Raw genomic sequence first — 18912 nt, 5'->3', positions numbered from 1 at the left:
GAAAGGAAGTGACTACGAAAAGCCTACGGAAAAGGAGCTTCTCCCGCGCAGGTTGTGCGCGCAGAAGGGGCAGCCGGAGAAGATCCTGGTCCTTTTCAGAATAAGAAAGGGCGCCCCCAGAAAGTTCTCCACGCCGCCCTCCTGCAAACATAGCGAGCAGCAGGGAGTTGGGAGCCATTAAAAGGTAAGCAGAAGTTAAAAACAGACGAGGAACCGCTGCCGAGAGCCACTCAGGCAGCAGAGGAACTTGCTGCGAGAAGTTTCCCCTCAGCTCCTGCGGAAATGACTGGACGCGCATCCAGCGGAGAGCCATTAGTACAGCCGCAGGGAGGGCCGCATCCCCAGCAGGTCTCTGGTCCCGGGCAACCCTTCAGGCAGGCCTCGCCTCCCCCTGCCTATCCCACCCGAGACCGAGGGCCATTATTCCCCACCATGCTTTGCGCCCAGAGAGTGTGGGGTTGAGCGGGGGGGGGGAGAGGAGCACCCGCACAGCTGCTTGGGTCTCTCTCCGCTCCCTCCCGAGACCGCAGAGCAGCGGCAGCAGCAGGGCGCGCGCGGACTGACCCGGGACCGCGAGTGCCCGCCCCTTTCCCAGCACCTTCCCTGCCCAGCCTGGTGGCGCCGGAGCCCCGCCCCGCAGCGCTCCGATTAGCCGCAGCCCCGAGTTTCCTCAGCTTCCTTGGCCGGCCATTGGGCGGGCCGGGGCTGTCGATTAGCGGCGCCCTCGCGCTCCGATTGGACGGGGCTGCGCCGTGGGCCGGCTGCGCTGTCAGTCAGGGGAACTGGTTCGGGCAAAGGAAGGAAGGAAGGAAGGAAGGAGGGGAGCCGAGGAAACATCTGGCTGCCGCAGCCCGGGCCCGTCTGTGCCGCCGCCGCCGCCGCCGCCGTGCGTGCTCTTGCGCTGCGTGCGCCGGGCTCCCCGCCCCTCCCTCCTCCTTCCCGCTCTGCCGGCCCGGGATCCTCCGGGGCGCTGCTGCTGCTGCTGCTGCTGCCGCTGCCATGGGGAGCCGCTGAGGCAGCGCGGGGGCCGCTTCGCTCCCACCTTCCCCCCCCCGCCTTCTTCCTCCCCCCGCCCCGCTCTCGCTGCCCCGCGGGGCGGCCCCTCACTCTCTCGTTGCCTCGGAGGCGGGGAGCGGGCGGGACGCCGGCGGGGGGCGCGGGGAGCCCGGAGCGGCGGAGGGGGGCAACGGCGGCCGGAGGAGGAAGAAGAGGAGGAGGAGGAAGAGGAAGCAGCGGCGGCGGCGGCTCAGGGAGACTTGGGGGCCGCTCCAGAGTGTGAGTCCCGACCGTGACCCCCCGATGGGACTGGGCGGGCGGAGGGGGGCTGGGCTGAAGCGACCCCTTGCCGGGGAGAAGGGGAGGCGAGCAGCAGGTTGTTGTCGCGGGGGGGAGGGAGTTGTGGGGCGGTTAAGGAAACTTAAGTGTGCGGGGTAGGAAGTTGTGGGGGCAACGGGAAGGCCCTCGGAGGGTTTGACTGGTGCGGAGGCAACTGGTGAACTGGTTAAAGTGAACTGGGGTGGGGGGTGGGGAGGGGGCTCTGCGAGGGGAAATCTCCCCCTCCAAAGCAGGAAGCCAGAGAGTCTTGTGGGGGGTGTGGGGAGTTGGTTGGGGTTAGGAGCAGATGAGGCGTGGCGTGTGGGTCAGTGGGTCAGGGTGGAAAGTGAACATTCCTGAATGGTAGGGGTGGGGGGGGGGGTGGAAGCAGGTGTGTTTCTTGGGGCGACTTGTACAGCACCGGGGGCAGCTACGTGTGGACTGGAGATGTGGGGCAAAGCAGGTCCAGCCCCTGAGCAAGAGTTCGCAGCTTCCCATGCAGGGTGGGAGAGTGAGGAGGTTTTGCAGGGGGACGGGGAGGGGGCCCTGGGCTGAGCTAAGGAACAGATGGGGGGAACAGAGACGAAGTCCTTTGTGTGTGGCAGAGGCAGTGTGTATGTGTTTTGTTTTGCAGCTCAGGAGGTCAAGGGGGGGTAGGTGATCTGGGGAGCAATGCAGCTGTGGAGACAAGGCGGGGTGGCTGAGGAGAGAGCTCTGCTCCCTCCAGGACTCTTGTGCTCAGTTCTTCCAGCTACTTTCCTTTTGTTGTTGCTCTGGTTACTGTGATCTGGTCTGTTCTTGCATTTGTCTGCTTTCTTCTGTCCTGTTGGTGCTTCTTTTCCTCACCCACCTCCCCCTTCTGTGCATTTGCTTTGCTTTTTGGTTTCTCTGCACTCTTTACAGAGTGTCAGAGGGCTGGATTAAGTTATAGTTGGTTTAATCGCCAACTTTGTTTCTCCATGAAGAGTGAAAGTGTGGGTGTGGGTGTTAAATCTGCCCCATATTCACCCAGTTTCTTTTTCTAATTTATGGTATTCTGATAAGAATGGTGGCAACTAGGGCAGGGCTTGGATTAGTTGATGGCTACTGCTATAGGTGTGCATAGTTATGAATAAATGGTGCGGAGAAGTTAGTTCATTGAGCGTAAAGTTAGTTGATGGCCTGGGAAAGTCAGTCAGGGAGACTCATTCTGCTGTGTTGTTCATTCTGCTTTGTTGAACAGCTCATTTCATTTTAGTTTATTGCTCCTTTATACATGATACTATCCTGTCAAGTAAAAAGAGATCAAAACAATTTTCCCCATGCTCAGTAAAAAAAGTTACATGTTTTAGTGTAGGTGGTAGCACTGCTGCCCCCATTCATTAAAATCAACACATTATTCAATATTTCACACCAATATTTGACAACCCTCATTTGAGCAAAAATGCCATATTTTGCAGTGCAGAGGACAAAGTATTAAAAGGAGAAGTGTTCTTATTTTTCTATGTCTTGTTTTTTTCAAGTGCAAAATGCAGTACAACTTGAATTTGGACTCCCTATTTATTTTATATTAAGTGTTCTGAAAGAACATTGGGTTTCATTACTATATACAAATTCCTAAGCACTCTGTTTTTTACGCGAGTAAAATACTCTGACAGAGTATGGTATTTGTACAGTCTTTAAAAAAATAAAACAAAGAACCCCCTCGATGTACAAAGAAGGGGTTCATTGAGTTAAACCAGTTGGAGGAAAGTCATCTGCTGAAACGAACCTCTGGGTTCAGTTAAAATGGTTTGGTATGGCTTGAGTAAGTTCTCAGTGTATGAAAGACTCTGCAAAGTTGTGACAGAAGGGTTGCTATACTGTATATGCAGTGGAGCCCCATATGTTTAAGGGTTTTTTCCCCTACTTTTCTGTGTTAGAAAGTTTTGAAAAAAGAGACTTTGAAGTATTTTGTTTATACTAACAGACAAGAAAAGTTCTCCTAAGAAAAAGCTGGTGGCAGGAGTGTAGAGGAGTAGCATATGGCATTAAAAGGAGCACAGCTGGAGGTAGCATTTCCATCTGAACATGATGTCAGAGCAGCTGACAGCCTGCCATCCCTCAGCCTTTTATTCTAACACACAGACAGAGAGTGAGTGTGTTTGCAGATCTGTGTGTAGGGAAGGTATCTCATTCCTCTCTAACATCATCTCCACTTTGCATCTGTCTCTCTCTTAGTCTGCTTTTTTTCCACCGATCTAACAGACCTGGAGCCAGCAAGACTCGGACAAAAGGACTTAATCAGGTTTATGTGTGCTAAAGGTAGGAACAGCAGTAGGCTAGCTACAGTGTATTTCTCTCTTGGTGTTTGCTTATCTAATTTCAGAATAAGAATCCCATTACTTGTTTAATGAGGTTTAGGAAGAACAAGTACAATTCAGTGAAAAGGGGATAAGAGTTTGTATTGTAATTAAGCTTGGAATATGTATTGACCTGTTTGTTCTTGTGCTGTTGTATCAAAAGTAACTCTTAAATGATGTAGTTCCCCTATTTTTATTTTCTCGGTCAGTAAGACAGCAATTCATACTGCAGGGGATAAATGTTATGGCCATACAGTAATTAAATATTCTGATGCCGCTGCTACTTAAGGATAAAAAAGAAGGGTTTGAAATAACATGCAAGATAGAAACCAAAGTACATATTAATTCCTTGTGTGTGGTGATTTTCACTATTCAACTTTATTCTTAAAGCCGCTGAGAACTCCAGAAATCCACAGCCTTACTCTTTCTGAAAAAAATTGGAAATCATTTGTGGGTTAAACTTTAGAACCCCCCTCCTTCCCCGGAGAATAACTTCGCTAGTCTCTTCTTTTTCTTCCTTCCTTGGGTATATATTAAGGAAGTTCATTTCAATACAACAATAATTGTTTGAGGGGAGGTTTTTGTGTTCACGACTAATTTAGAACTTGTAGATTTGAGCTGCCTGAATTGGCCAGACAGCTGTAATCGCACTCCTCTATTCTTAATCTCTTTATCTGGGCAGCAGCTGCCATATGGCCACAGTCAGCTGGATCAGATGTTTATAAGCTTCCTTCTTCGTCCCTCTCTGTCCTTTCAGCCTCCTAATTTGATCACAGCTACCTTGTGAGCTGCCCTCCAATCTTTATTTTTAGCCCTCTTAAGGATTAGGATGGATGTTGGCTGTGGGGCACTTAAAGTGATTGTATTGTAAATCTTCTTGCTTTATTCCAGCAGTAGTATTTTATAGAATATACTTGGGACAGGATTATAACTTTTAAGAATATATCTCTTTGCCCAAAGATGCAGCTACTGTATATAACTGCTTTAGCAAAACTTGGATTGCAAGTCACAGAAATGAAGAAAATACTTAAAGCCTTAAAGTTGAAACTTCCAGTGCTTGTTTCAAAAATCTTCTCTTCTAAAGAGGAATCACACAGACAAAACTACCAGAATAATGCTTGAAAGAGAGGGAAAGCAAAATTATTCCATCTTTTTTTGAAACATTTTTCTTATTATAGCATATTGGTCAAAGTATTCTCCAGAAATGAGATTAATAGAGGGGCAACCTCTTCTGTATAACTTTCACTTGTTTACATTTTAGTGTGCTCTTTTGAAGTTTTTGCCTATGAATTAGGGTTGCTTTTTAAGAGAGAGGGAGAGACAGAATACTGAAAAGACTAGCATTCCCAGATGAGGCCAAAATTTTATCTCTGCCAAAGCAATTTAGAAGAGCAGCCATTGTCATCTTGATCAGTTAAATATTATCTTCTATCCCTTCGGTGTAGAATTATGCATGCCACATTTCAAGTTTTTGCTTCTGCCCTCACATTGTAAGATTTGTTGTAACATTTAACTTCATCAAGCTTAATACTTGATCCCCCCCCCCCACTCATCTGATTGTAAAATAAGCTGCTAATATATCTCTGGAAGATGGAGAAAGAAGATAGTTGAACAGAAAGAAGCTATGAAAAGTTGACTAATTTATCCATGTGATTTGTTGCATGCTGTTGGAAATACGGCTCGTTAATAACTTCATATCTTGCAGAAATTGTAAATGGGTGGGCACATAACTGATTACTTCCAATGCTTAACTAAGTCTTTTTTCCTCCTAGGTTATGAAGACAGCATGGAGTTTCCTGACCATAGTAGGCATTTACTACAGTGTCTGAGTGAGCAGAGACATCAGGGTTTTCTTTGTGACTGCACTGTTCTGGTAGGAGATGCCCAATTCCGAGCACACAGAGCTGTACTGGCTTCGTGCAGCATGTATTTCCACCTATTTTACAAGGACCAGCTGGACAAAAGAGACATTGTTCATCTGAACAGCGACATTGTTACAGCCCCAGCTTTCGCTCTCTTGCTTGAATTCATGTATGAAGGGAAACTCCAGTTCAAAGACTTGCCCATTGAAGATGTGCTAGCAGCTGCCAGTTATCTCCACATGTATGACATTGTCAAAGTCTGCAAAAAGAAGCTAAAAGAAAAAGCCACCACGGAGGCAGACAGTACGAAAAAGGAAGAAGATGCCTCGAGTTGTTCCGACAAAGTGGAGAGCCTCTCTGATGGCAGCAGCCACATGGCAGGAGATATACCCAGTGATGAAGATGAAGGAGAAGATGAGAAATTGAGCATCCTGCCTAGCAAAAGAGACTTGGCGGTCGAGCCTGGGAACATGTGGATGAGATTGCCCTCGGACTCGGCAGGCATTCCCCAGAGTGGCGGAGAGGCAGAGACACACGCAACAGCAGCTGGAAAAACAGTAGCCAGCCCCTGCAGCTCAACAGAGTCTTTGTCCCAGAGGTCTGTCACCTCCATGAGGGATTCGGCAGATGTTGACTGTGTCCTGGACTTGTCTGTCAAGTCCAACCTTTCCGGAGTTGAGAATTTGAACAGTTCTTATTTCTCTTCGCAGGACATGATGAGAAACAACCTGGTGCAGGTGAAGGTGGAGAAAGAGGCTTCCTGTGATGAGAGTGATGTTGGCACTAATGACTATGACATGGAACATAGCACTGTGAAAGAAAGTGTGAGCACTAATAACAGGGTACCGTATGAGCCAGCCCACCTGGCTCCTATGAGGGAAGATTCTGTTCTGAGAGAGCTAGATAGAGAGGACAAAGCAAGTGATGATGAAATGATAACTCCAGAGAATGAGAGAGTTCAGGTGGAAGGGAATATGGACAGCAGTCTGCTCCCTTATGTCTCCAACATACTTAACCCTGCAGGCCAAATTTTCATGTGTCCCCTCTGCAACAAGGTCTTTCCCAGCCCCCACATTCTGCAGATTCACTTAAGTACGCACTTTCGAGAGCAGGACGGGATCCGCAGCAAGCCTGCCACTGATGTCAATGTCCCGACCTGCTCCTTGTGTGGTAAGACTTTTTCTTGCATGTACACCTTGAAGCGTCACGAGAGGACTCATTCAGGCGAAAAGCCGTACACTTGCACCCAGTGTGGAAAGAGCTTCCAGTACTCCCACAATCTGAGCCGCCATGCCGTAGTTCACACACGGGAGAAGCCACACGCATGCAAGTGGTGTGAACGCAGGTTCACACAGTCCGGAGACCTTTACAGACATATTCGCAAGTTTCACTGTGAGTTGGTGAACTCATTGTCTGTCAAAAGCGAAGCACTGAGCTTACCCACTGTCAGAGACTGGACATTAGAAGATAGCTCGCAAGAACTTTGGAAATAGAATTTTTATATATATAATTAATATATATATATATAAATCTATATAGTTGTGGTACAGTCTAAAAGCAGTCTTGTTTCCTTGAACTGAAAGTTTGGCCATTAGCTTGTTTTATGCACTTTAAGGCGGCATGAACATTTCATTACTTAGTGCTCTGATAATATGAACTGTAGAAATGAGACGAATAGACTTCATAAATGTTTCCCCATCAAGTACTTCTTTTAAACAAAACTGCAAATGAAAATAATGTGATTTTTTAGGTTCTATTTAACCTTCCATGCAACACTGCATCATTTCAAACTCCATTTAAAACAAAAAGCAAACAGAAATCCCCTCCAGTGTTTTATCAATTTGTTTAAATTTTTTAAAAAAACTGCATGCATCTTTTCTAGCTGTGGGAAACCTGAATGCTTTTAGACCCAAACGATAAATTTCCGAAATGCTGGAGTATCTATTTTTAAACAAACGGTTGAGATATTGTAATTTGTGGATTACAACAGTTCCCAATTAAAAAACAAAAACCACCAGATTTTTGAAAATACACTGGAATTGCTGGGACTGTGTGAAGGTTTGCTTGGGATAAAAAAGGACGTTGCAGCTTCAGCAGTTGCGAACTGTGCATTTAAAAATGTGAATTACTGTTGTATACTGTAATTGATTAAATGGGCTGGGGGGTGTCAAGGAAATTGACAAGTTGTATTAATGCTCTCAGTTGAGTCTTGAAAAGTAAATATTAACGCTACGGAAATGCATGCGTTTCAGTATATTTTTGTCTTTGTTTGCATTGTATAACTTTAATGAGTGAGTTTTAAAACTTATTTAATTTTTTGTAGGGAAAAAAAACACCACTGGAAAAATTGGTGTTAATGAAGAACATAAATGCACTGTTTTTTATTTTATATAATTTAAATTAATTGCCCACTGTCTTTAAGTTGAACAAAAGCTACATGTTGATTTTAGCTATGTAAAGGAAGATAGTAATGTTTACAAACAGGCTTAGAGATTTGCATGTGCAGTGTACATTTATCAAAAAATCTGATTGCACAAAACTCATGCCAGCTCTAACTTTAGATGCATACATTACCCATATGAGCATTTTTAGAATTCCTGCTGCACAAATTAACAATAGGTCATTCATTTTTCGCCCCTTGAAAAGATTCTATGGAGTGAAAAAGCCCCAGGCTGAAAGGACTAGAAAACCTTGATTGACATGGGGTGGAATAGGGTGGGGTGGGGGAACGGCAGGAGAAAAGTTGGGGGAGGGTTTGTGAACTGTGTATCCAAGCAGCAAAGTCTGCAGCCTGACGTGTGGTTTTAATGATCAACACACGGGGCAAAAGCATTTTGCACAGTGTTTGTTTTCCTGTCTTGCACTTACAAATAAGGTCTATGGGAGTAGCATGGAAAATTGTTTTTTTCTTCTTTCCGCTTTTGTTTAGAATTTGATCGCCTTAACTACTGTAAACATAGCCTATTTTTGTGCTTAAGAAAAACTGAATGGAAAACTCCATTGTGTATTGCTGGACTGTTTTGGAAATATTTTGGTCAAATGTATGTTAATTTGGCTGTAATGGCATTTAAAACAAAAAAAAAAAGCTGTGAAAATGGCCTTGGAGCATTATTTTTAGTTACTTGAATAGTCTAGGTTTTAAAAATACATTCTTTTTATTAATTTAGAAAAGACAATCAGTGTCTGAGAAAAATGGACTACTTTTGGAATTTTTTGTGGACGTGAGTGATTGTTTTTTCGGGGGGAAGGGGGGTTGGCTTTTAGTTTCACATTCTTCTTTGGTTCTAAAAATTAGACTGACATCTAGCTTTGACAATCATAGTATGTTTTATTTTCCTGAGGGGGAGGGGGAATAACTTATAATGCTGTTTAGTTTTGTACTATTGGTGTGTTGGTGAATTTTTAAACTGTGTGCTAACTGCAATAAATTATACATACTGAGAAATCAATTAGTTGTCTTCGCCCCTTTTTAAACACTTAAACTCTAGACAATTTTCTATAATGTACTATATGTCACCTTTTTGTCCAGATTCCTCTTGGTGACTTTGATTTTAAAAAGTAAGACTATTTCACAATCTGTACCAAAAATGATTTATGACAGGCAAATGTAACATTCTAAAATGCAGCGTTAAAAAAAATTCTCTGTTCTACAACGAGAAAGAATAGTTACTTTGCTATTCAATAAGTAAGACTGTTCTAAGTTTACGAAGGTGTTAAGCTCTAAAATCTGTCAAAACTTATTTAAGTTACCTATGTGGACAGTGTGAATTGGGATGGGTAAGAGAGAAAAAGTAACAATTTGATGAAATGATTAGTTAACAGCTGGAACCCACAAAACCGAAACAGTGGCTGTCCCAAATAGTTTGCATTCAAGTTACCTGAATTTGCCCTTACCACTTTTCATTATGTAAGAATAAAGTGAATTCATCAGTGAATTTATCATATTTTGGTAGACAAGATTTCCTAAAAATGTCTAGGCAAACCATTGAAATGGAACTCCTTTACTAATTGTGTGGTGAAAAGATGTCTCCTCATTATAGAAGAAGCTGGGGTTATGATCCTAATCAGGATCTAGCTACTTTTGAAGCATATACTATGGCACACAAAAAATATTGAGAGAGTATTATGTACTAAAGGAAAGCTATACTGTATTGCCATTTAGTTAGGTACAATGTTCACAGTACTTAGTGCACTTCATCCCAGTTTTTCAAACAATTGTTGTATGTAACCTCAACATACATTTAGAACTTTTAAAAAAGAAATTTTGTTACATGCATTTATTTAAATCTTGCACTTATAAAAAAATTGCTGTTTTCTCCTAGGAGTCTATAACAACACTTGGTTTAGACTTCATTTTTGTGAACTGTAAGATCACTTATGGACAGTAAAATTCAGATTGCAACTCTAAATATAATATGCAAAGTCTAAAGAGGCTTGTTTCTCCGAGATGAGAATTTTCAAATAACGTAGAGGAAATCTGAGATAACTAAGCGTCTTTATGAAGGAATTTAGCATCCACTTGTGGACATAGTGTCAATTTCTCCAAACTAGCCTCTTCTTCGGCTCAAAGCTCTTGGAAGTCTGGAAGAAGTTGTGATTAAAATAAAGTTCCGCAATGCTTTATTTAAAGGTGTGTTTGGGAAACGAACCGAACAGGTACCTGTAATCTAAGAGCAAATGCTCAGGCTCACTTCTGCATATGCGAAGAGTGCGTATTATTGCCACAGATAAGCTGTTTTAATTTCCAAGTAGTTCGTTTTTCCATATGAAAATGAAGCAGTCCTTCCATGGGCTATGCCACTATCTTAAGTGTTTGTGATGCTCTAGCTTGTAATAACATTGTGTGGCACAATCCTCCTGGGGTGCGGAATGGTAGTAAAACACCTGGGTATAAACAGGAACAAAGCTTTTCTATCACCCTTGTCAGCAGAGTTGGCATTTGTAGGTCAGCTGGAAAAGGTTTTGTGTTTTTTTTAAAAGGGGGGGAGCAGTGATAGAAAATGACTCAGAATTGTACAATGCTGTAATCCTAAACATCACAAGGATTATTACACTTGGAACGGAACTCCGTGAATTTGATTGGTCTTGCAGCAGTTAAAAGACTGCAGTTAAAAGCTGGAGACTTGTTCTTGTGTGCATCACACAACTTACTGAGCAACAAGGACATAACTTTTGCTAGTAATTGTTAAAATGCAGTATTTCACACTTTATTATGGAATGTCACAAGTGTGCATATGCTCATTCACAGCATAGGGGAGGAGAAAGGCAAGATTTTTCTTTTTTTTTAAAGACCCTGCAATGCAACGATGCAAGATAATATAGTGTTCAAATTAAAACTATTATACAGTTGAAAATAAAACCTGCTATTTACTTTGCTGTTTGCTTTTCTTACTAGCAGCTGCATTTGTTCACCTGTTCAGGAAGTATGCGGAGGTTCACTTTTCCTGCTGAATTAAAATATTTGCTTTGCTGCAAAAGCAATGTTTGAGAAATGTAGTGTCATATCCAAAGTTATGCGCCTTTGAACATGATCGTGGGCATTTTGCTTCTTTTCAGTTGCCTCAGACTTGGGAACAAATCCTTTATTTCTAATTGGTACAAAATCCTGTTTGGAATAAATTTCACATACTTTGATTGCTTCCTTATGTACAATGCAAATACTTAGTTGATAGAAAATTTTGCTTAACAACTATACTTCTTCCAGTTCAAATTTAAAGTGAGCGCATTAAATTCAAATGAGAACTTGGAACTATGCATGTATTTTCAACATTAAAGCACGCATGAGTTATCTCGATAAGCATAGAGTATGGTTAGACCGCTGATCTAGCTATGATAACTTGTCTTTATTTAAAGAGTTCAAGGATGGTTGGTATAAAAATACTTCTATAATAATTGAAGATGTGGGGAATAAGAGGGTTCAGTTTAGGATAAGAAAAATTGAGTTGTCAATTTTGTAAATTTTTGTAAAATTGTTAATTTTGTCAGCTGCACTCAGCTGATATTTTGTGTTGAACTCATTTGGATGATCTAGTGCATTGATATTACAATTTTTATCCCTAACCAGAATGGCCTTTAGAACCCCCACCCACCCAAAACGCTTTAGCGAAAAGTTAAGATAGTATTATCCTCTGTCACTACATTACAACAGCAAATCCAAAAAGAATGCTTCATGGTTAAAGCCTAGAGCAATAAGCTCATTCTAGTGTAATAAAATCCAACTAAACCTGTTAGCAGCTCTTACTGATGACAGATTGTGCATTTTTGCCAATATTTAGGGGGCGAAAGCATTGCTTTTTACCAATTTTAACTATCCTGTTAAATGCTGTTTTCACCTCACTTTAAGCTGCAATCTGTACCTGCTTTAGAGTGAAAGTAGTCACGAGTTAAACGTCATTTGTAGTTACTGTTTGTAATTGATCTTCTAAATGCTGTCTCAAGCAAGAGGGGTGAGTATCCAAGAAAATCTTGGTGTGTTTTCTCTCTCCTGTTCTGCCAGTTTATATGGGTCATCTTAATCTTCACAGATTAGCGCATGAAACCCATCTTCGAATTGGGACAAAAGTTACCTAGAAACTGGGAAATTAATGTTAAAATTGAAGCTTTTGCACCTACTAAAAGCACATTTTACCATTTTTATTCGTTTTCAATTTCCTTGCTCCCTGCTTTTTGTAGCCGAGCATGAAATGTTGCATTATTATTATTATTTTTTTAAAGGGCTGGGGTTTTTAAAAAATGTTTCTGGATGGATATTACATTTACGGAGGCAAATTGCTTACATGAATGTATTGGAAAGACATTTTTGAAGCATTGAATACACATTGCCACAGAACGTGTAGACAAAGGGAGCGATCCATTAGGTATCTTCTGTAAGCTCCATTGAATGGAATGGATGCTACTCAAGAAAAAGAACATGAGCTGCTCTTGTTCAGCTTCCATTAATTTCAATGGGACTTGAGTATGAGACGTGATGAGTAATTGTGTGATTTACTTTTCTCTAAGTTGATAAATGGATTAGACATACCATATCCTGTCAGTCTTAATTCCATATTGATGAGCAGTACATGAAGGGAAAGTCTATTGCACTGTAAATAGTTAACATGCAGAATGGAGGTGACTTAGCCAGAACAGAATACAAAGTACTTAATAGCAGAAATAAACTTGTTAAATAACTATACTTGCCTTTTAATGTTTTTATTGCAGTGTTACTAAATATTGGGCTAATATACATCTTGTTGCTAAAAATGAAAAATGTGACTGGAGGGTGTTTTGTACTGCCGATTTAAGTGTCGCAACTGTCACTTCTCAGTAGCAAAAGTGAGAAGACATTTCTAGGGTACCTCCCCCTGACAAAATAATCACATTTTCAAATGGATTAACCTCCTACTTTATCTATGGCGTTTGATGTTGCTTTGTGCTCTTAAAAAAAAAGAAAGCAAAGTTTGTGATCACTTACAGCTCCCAACACTTGATGAAGTAACCTCTCTAAAGTATAATGTAAATTCAAGCTAAATTAATAATTTAAATAATGCCCCTTTAAAATGTATAGCATATAATTAATACTTTGCATAAATTCTATATTTCCCTCATAAGCAGTGCTTTTTTCTGGGTACAATTTGGGTACAATTTGGCCTCAATATGAGTAGGAAAATAAGACTATACCTAAACATATATTTTTTTAAGAAAAAAAGCACTGTTCATAAGTATTTCTTTGACATAGATAATTTAAAGTAGAATATTTATGGGAATGCACTTAAGTGACAATAGATAACTTCAGCAGCGCAGGAATTTCCTCCCAAGCAAAGTATTGTACTATCGCAAAACTGCTTAGCAAAAGTGACTGGAACGTGACAGCGTCAGCTGTTTAAAGCATTCTGTAATGATGAAGCTGAATGAAGTTCAAAGCAGAAATAAAGGAGCTGCCTTTATAATAACTCCTTCAAATGAATGAACAAGTCTCCTAGTTCCTTGCCCTCTTAACATAATCTATACGTTCTCAGCCCCCTTACATGATTTTTAGTAACTACAAAGAAATAAAACATACCTGTGAGGACCCCTGTGTCTGAAACCAGCTAGTTCTGTGGGATAGAGAACATGTACCTTTTCCCTCACAATTTGCTTTCAAGAATGGGTTTGGGTTATTAAGAGAAAGATCTGCTTAAATATTTATTCCTGTGTGTGTTTGAGTTCTGAAGTTAGAAAGCAGTCAAAATTAGAAATAGATATAATTCCCTTCTAAAACAAGAGAAGTTGAAGCATCAAGACTAAGAGACTCCATAAGCCAATGTACTAGGTGGAGAAATGGGTGAAGACCAAGCCACATTATTTGCAAACAGATGAAAGTAGCCTAAACGCGCTTCTTGAGATGTCCCCATCAGAGGAGTCAATGTGGGATGGGGAAGGGTGCTGAACCCTTATCCCAGCAGGCATTCCTTTGCGCCAAATCTCTCTGTCCATTTTTTTTTACTTGAAACGCAAAATATTGTTTTGAGTTGAGTGATACCTCAACAGCATCCCTGTTGTAAATGCTCTCTTATCTGCCCACTCCATTGCCTTGGGCAGGCTTTCATCAGCCCAGTAAAGTATCTGACCTGAGCCAAAATCCTAAAGAAGTATCATGAGACAGTGCCTTATCCATTTGTCACCATCTGAGACAAGATTCCTTTTCTTCTGTATAGGTTTCCTATGTAGTAGACATGCAAGCCACTACCTGGGCACCTTAAATTGGACAGCAGACCACAGTAGGTCGCCGTTTCAAACCTGAACACTTAAAGAGTATACGGTCACCACTGACACACACACACAGTTGGGGCAGCCAAATTTGAGCTTGGAGTAATACAGTTATGGAACAATCTCTGACAGCGTTTAATGGGGCCGATTCTGCTTCTCTTAGGCGCCTTATAAAATGGCAGGTCAAAAAATCCTGGTCCTTCTCATCACATAGGTTGGCATGATTTAGAACACATATTGAATAAATAATTGAATTAATATGTTGTAACCTTGCTGACGGGACATGGGTGGCGCTGTGGGTTAAACCACAGAGCCTAGGACTTGCCGATCAGAAGGTCGGCGGTTCGAATCCCCGTGACGGGGTGAGCTCCCGTTGCTTGGTCCCAGCTCCTGCCAACCTAGCAATTCGAAAGCATGTCAAAGTGCAAGTAGATAAATAGGAACCACTCCGGCAGGAAGGTAAACGTCGTTTCCGTGCACTGCTCTGGTTCGCCAGAAGTGGCTTAGTCATGCTGGCCACATGACCTGGAAGCTGTACGCCGGCTCCCTCGGCCAATAAAGCGAGATGAGCGCCGCAACCCCAGAGTCGGTCACGACTGGACCCAATGGTCAGGGGTACCTTTACCTTTTTACCTTTAACCTTGCTGACGATACAAGGAGCCTTTTATCAGGAAAAGCATCACCCTCCCCACACTGTGTACAGTGGTACCTCGGGTTAAGAACTTAATTCATTCTGGAGGTCCGTTCTTAACCTGAAACTGTTACATGAGTAACTCTGTCCAACATCTGTACAATGGTTTGTTAACTGCCAACAAACTTCAATCTGAGACCATGTTATGTTGTTGGCCTACAAATTTTGGGTTGTGTTAACTGTGGCTTGGCTTCATATGTGAACACAGCACCCTACCTTAACCATGGTTCATTTGACTACCCCCTCAGACCCTCACCAGGCTACAAACGCACAAGGCAAGAGCAGCTGGAAAACAACCCCAACTTTGAAGAAGAAAGCCATTATTTGATTGTCTGTAGAACAGCTTACGGTTAAGTCGTGATTTGTTAAACCATGGCCCACTGTTATGTGCAAGCTATAGTCTTATCAATGTGATAAAGTCACAAATCCCTTTCATTTTAAAAAAAAGATTTTCTTGACATCTTAATAGTCACAATCTCTTTCCTTGATATAAAGGGCACCTGCCTGGACCTGCACTGATGACATTGCTATAGTTCAGGTATTTAAAATAATAATGACACATGCTCTCAAATCTACTTCTTTTTGCAACTTACACTTTAATGGATCCAAGCATGGTAATTCAGATATTGCTGAATCATACAGTCCCCTCCTAAAATTTGACAATAATGCCCCTGATAGCATGCGGAGCAGAATGGCTGTGGTCTTTAGATTGTGGCCATTTCCAGTGCAGGATATGTCAAGAAAAGGACTGTCTGGCAGACTGTGTGCCCTGGGCAGAGATGAAAAGGATGGGTGAGCGGCTGATATGCAACACCTCCAGAATATGTTTCAGGACAGAGCTCTTGTATGTCTAGTAATCAAATGTCAGAGGGTTTCTTCTGAATCACTACAACAGGATGGCAAGTTTCTTCCAGTTTCACATGTGGAGTCAATCTATAGGTTACATTTGCCACAACAAGGCCGCTGCCAACAGGCTTTTATTGCTAGAGCAATATGTCCTGGTATGTCCTACAGAGAAATTTACGGTCTGCAAATAAAAACATCCTGAAGATCCCAGGCCACAGAGAGGTTAGGCTGGCCTCAACTAGAGCCAGGGCTTTCTCGGCCGTGGCTCCAATCTGGTGGAACGCTCTGTCATAAGAGACTAGGGCCCTGCGGGACCTGACATCTTTCCGCAGGGCCTGCATGACAGAGCTGTTCCACCAGGCCTTTGGTCAGGGCACAGCCTGACCCCCTCCTCTGGCAATCTGGTTGCTATTAATTTGATTTTAATTAATTTTATAATGAATGTTTTTAGAATGTTGGATTATTTTGATTGTTGTTAGCCGCCCTGAGCCCAGCTTCGGCTGGGGAGGGCGGGATATAAATAAAAATTATTATTATTATTATTATTATTATTATTATTATTATTAATTGTTGCCCTTAGCGTGCCAATACGCATGTGACGGTAGCCCAGAAACTCTGCATGGGGGCCATAATTTATAACAGTAAGCTGCACTAGAACTCCCATCTGCAGCAAGGGGGCACTAGTCCCATTGAGCCTATGTCAAAATTAAAATGTAGAGCAGCTTTTAAGGTGGAACAAAATATTGTAAGTAAACGGAAGGTTATCAACCTCACCTGTGCCAAGTCAAGGTGGAGACACAGAGGGAGAATCTGCAGACACGGCATAGGGGTGTACATTTGTTTCAGAACAAATAAAAGGGCTACATTTAGTTTAATTTTTTGCTTCAACTTTCATTTCTCCAAAATATATGCTGTGAGCAACAGGAAGAAGGGTTCGTTTCATTTCATCCTCCTCATCGTCCCTCATTTGGGGAAGGGCAGCTGACCTATGACAGCAAGACTTGTTTTGGGCAGTCACTTTGTGGTGGTCAGAATTTTGTTTTCCGTTGAATACCCTGCATGTTGCCTAGTTCCAGGCATTCTGGGAATTTGGTGCTGGTGGCAGCGATATATCAAACTTAGCTTGGTTTGATATATGACCGTTGTATTTTGTGTTTTTATGTTGTGAATAAAAAAATGAGAATTTATTGCGCACCCCAAGCAAAAATACGTGCTTAATTTTCCCTGTGTTCCCTCAGTACCATGGATGTAAATGTGTACAAGCTCAAACAAATTCCTTTAAAAAACTAAAAAACTGAGTCAGGCTCTGAGACAGAGACAAGTCTTACTGAGGGAGGAGCAAACAGAGGTGGGAATATTCGCATTAGAGGATGGATGGATGTGGCAATAGCTGAGTAACTCCTCTCCCGTCAACTCCTTCAAATGTACCACCTCAACCCTTCATTTGCATTAACTGACACATTTCTAAAGTACAACAGTAGTTCCTTACTCGTTAATGGCAAAAAGAGAAGAAAAGATATGACTAATACATGGTGATATGCTCATTCCATTCCCTTCATTTTTTTGTTATAACCTGACCTACTAAAATCAAGTTTGAAATATCTATCAGGATCGCAACAATAAGCACCTGTCTTTAAGCCTGCGCAGTTGTCTTTCATCCCGTTGTTTGCAATATTGCTTTTTCTTATCTTAAAGATATTGGATAAAAACCTGCTCATGCAGGTAATGCTACACAAGTCAAAGGTCTTGAAGGGCTTTCTGAGAGCCAGGGCCATAGGCTGTTTCCCACAAATTACATTTCAATTGTGTTGAGTTGGTGGTGGTGGTTTGGGAAGTGGGGTTGTACTTCCTGTGTCTGTTAATGAAAAAAAAAATAAAAGCACATCAACAAAAATGTACTTGGTTTTAAGAAAGCTTCCTTCTACTCTCTATGTTGCTTTCACAAGTGATGCATTTCAGAATGAAAGGGATTCTTAACAGTGCCTGTTAAATTTTCCTAAGATGCGGTTAGATCTGGCGCGTCCCTTTAGTGAATGGATGAGCTCCTGCAGGAAGAACAACAGGGAGGAAATTTTCACCGATTCCCTTTTTTGCTCTCCCTAGTGCCACCTCCCAAGCTGCTCTGGAGGGTTCCAGAGCTTTCTGGAGGGATCTTGAGTCTGCAAGGGGGAGCGCAAGCAGGGGGAAAATAATTTCCTCCAGAAAAGCCACAGAAAAGTCACAAGAATTCTGAATCCAATCCGTGGTCTTCAGCCACTGCAGTCTTTGCACTTGTTCCGAACGTTGCCTATTACACTTAATAAAACGATTGTCACTAACAAATTTAGGGTCTTGCCTGGTATCTGTGTATCTCTTTAATACGTCTGAGGAAGCCAGCTCCAACATCACACATCAGATCCAGAATGCATTTCATCTCCTTTGCTTCGTGGGTGACTCAACCTCCTTTTGTGTCTGGATGGATTTAATTTGTAGCTTTTAGGATTCTGGTAGTTCCCTATGTTTATTTTTGGTTAAATATTCGTATTTGTTGAATATTTAATTGTTTGTTTGGGTGAAGATTTCACTCTTAAACGGAGAGAAAAAGCAGCTTGATGCCATTGCCTGAGTCCAAAAGAAATTAACTGCTCCATTGCACAGATTGGAGTTGGGGGGTTTTTTCACTGAGAAATTGGTACTGCTAATACACTGTTAATTTAATAAGAGGTCTGAGGATTCTCAGTGATGAGATTCTGCATTCACATTAAAGGATCACATATATAAGAGAGGTGCTACTTCTGTTTGTGGAAAGGCTTGATGTTTTTCATTTATTTTAAAATCTAAAATTACTGGGTGCATCATCCTCTCTTGCTTTTAACAGAGGGAAGCGGAATGGGATAGTAATTAAGGGCCTTCGTTTAACGGGACAATGGTTAAGGTAAATGGACTTTCAGACCTGGGCCTGTGACGCCCATGATGTAGTACTTGAAGATTATGCAGGTGAATATCAAGGGGGGATGCCACGTTTTCCAACACAGATGACAACTTTGCTTGGCTGGCATGGCTAACAGTCCTGAACAAAGGATATGTAAACTGGCATGGCTTAACGTGCAATTATTAAACCAGAATCAAGGAAATTTTTTTTTTAAAAAAATCACTCTAAAATATAATTTTG

The 18912-nt window shown here is 42.0% G+C and overlaps 1 protein-coding gene across 5 annotated transcripts; it reads left to right on the top strand.

The window, feature by feature from the left end:
* The first annotated feature begins 906 nt into the window (after positions 1-906).
* ZBTB18 (zinc finger and BTB domain containing 18) lies at positions 907-8946 on the top strand. Of its 5 annotated transcripts, none has more exons than XM_083432211.1 (3): positions 907-1275; positions 3514-3597; positions 5408-8946. In XM_083432211.1, exons 2-3 carry the CDS (start codon positions 3585-3587, stop codon positions 6988-6990), a joined length of 1596 nt encoding a protein of 531 aa, XP_083288337.1. In that variant the 5' UTR covers positions 907-1275; positions 3514-3584; the 3' UTR covers positions 6991-8946. The 5 variants fall into 5 exon arrangements, with proteins under 5 accessions (XP_083288337.1, XP_083288339.1, XP_083288338.1 ...); XM_083432212.1 differs by having other exon boundaries at positions 1189-1275; positions 3541-3597; XM_083432215.1 differs by lacking the exon at positions 907-1275 and having other exon boundaries at positions 5408-6095; positions 6208-6340.
* The last annotated feature ends 9966 nt before the right edge of the window (positions 8947-18912 follow it).

Source organism: Podarcis tiliguerta (assembly GCF_965153285.1).
Source record: "Podarcis tiliguerta genome assembly, chromosome: 3".
NCBI classification, from domain to species: Eukaryota; Metazoa; Chordata; class Lepidosauria; order Squamata; family Lacertidae; genus Podarcis; species Podarcis tiliguerta.
This window is presented reverse-complemented; position numbering and strand designations above follow the sequence as displayed.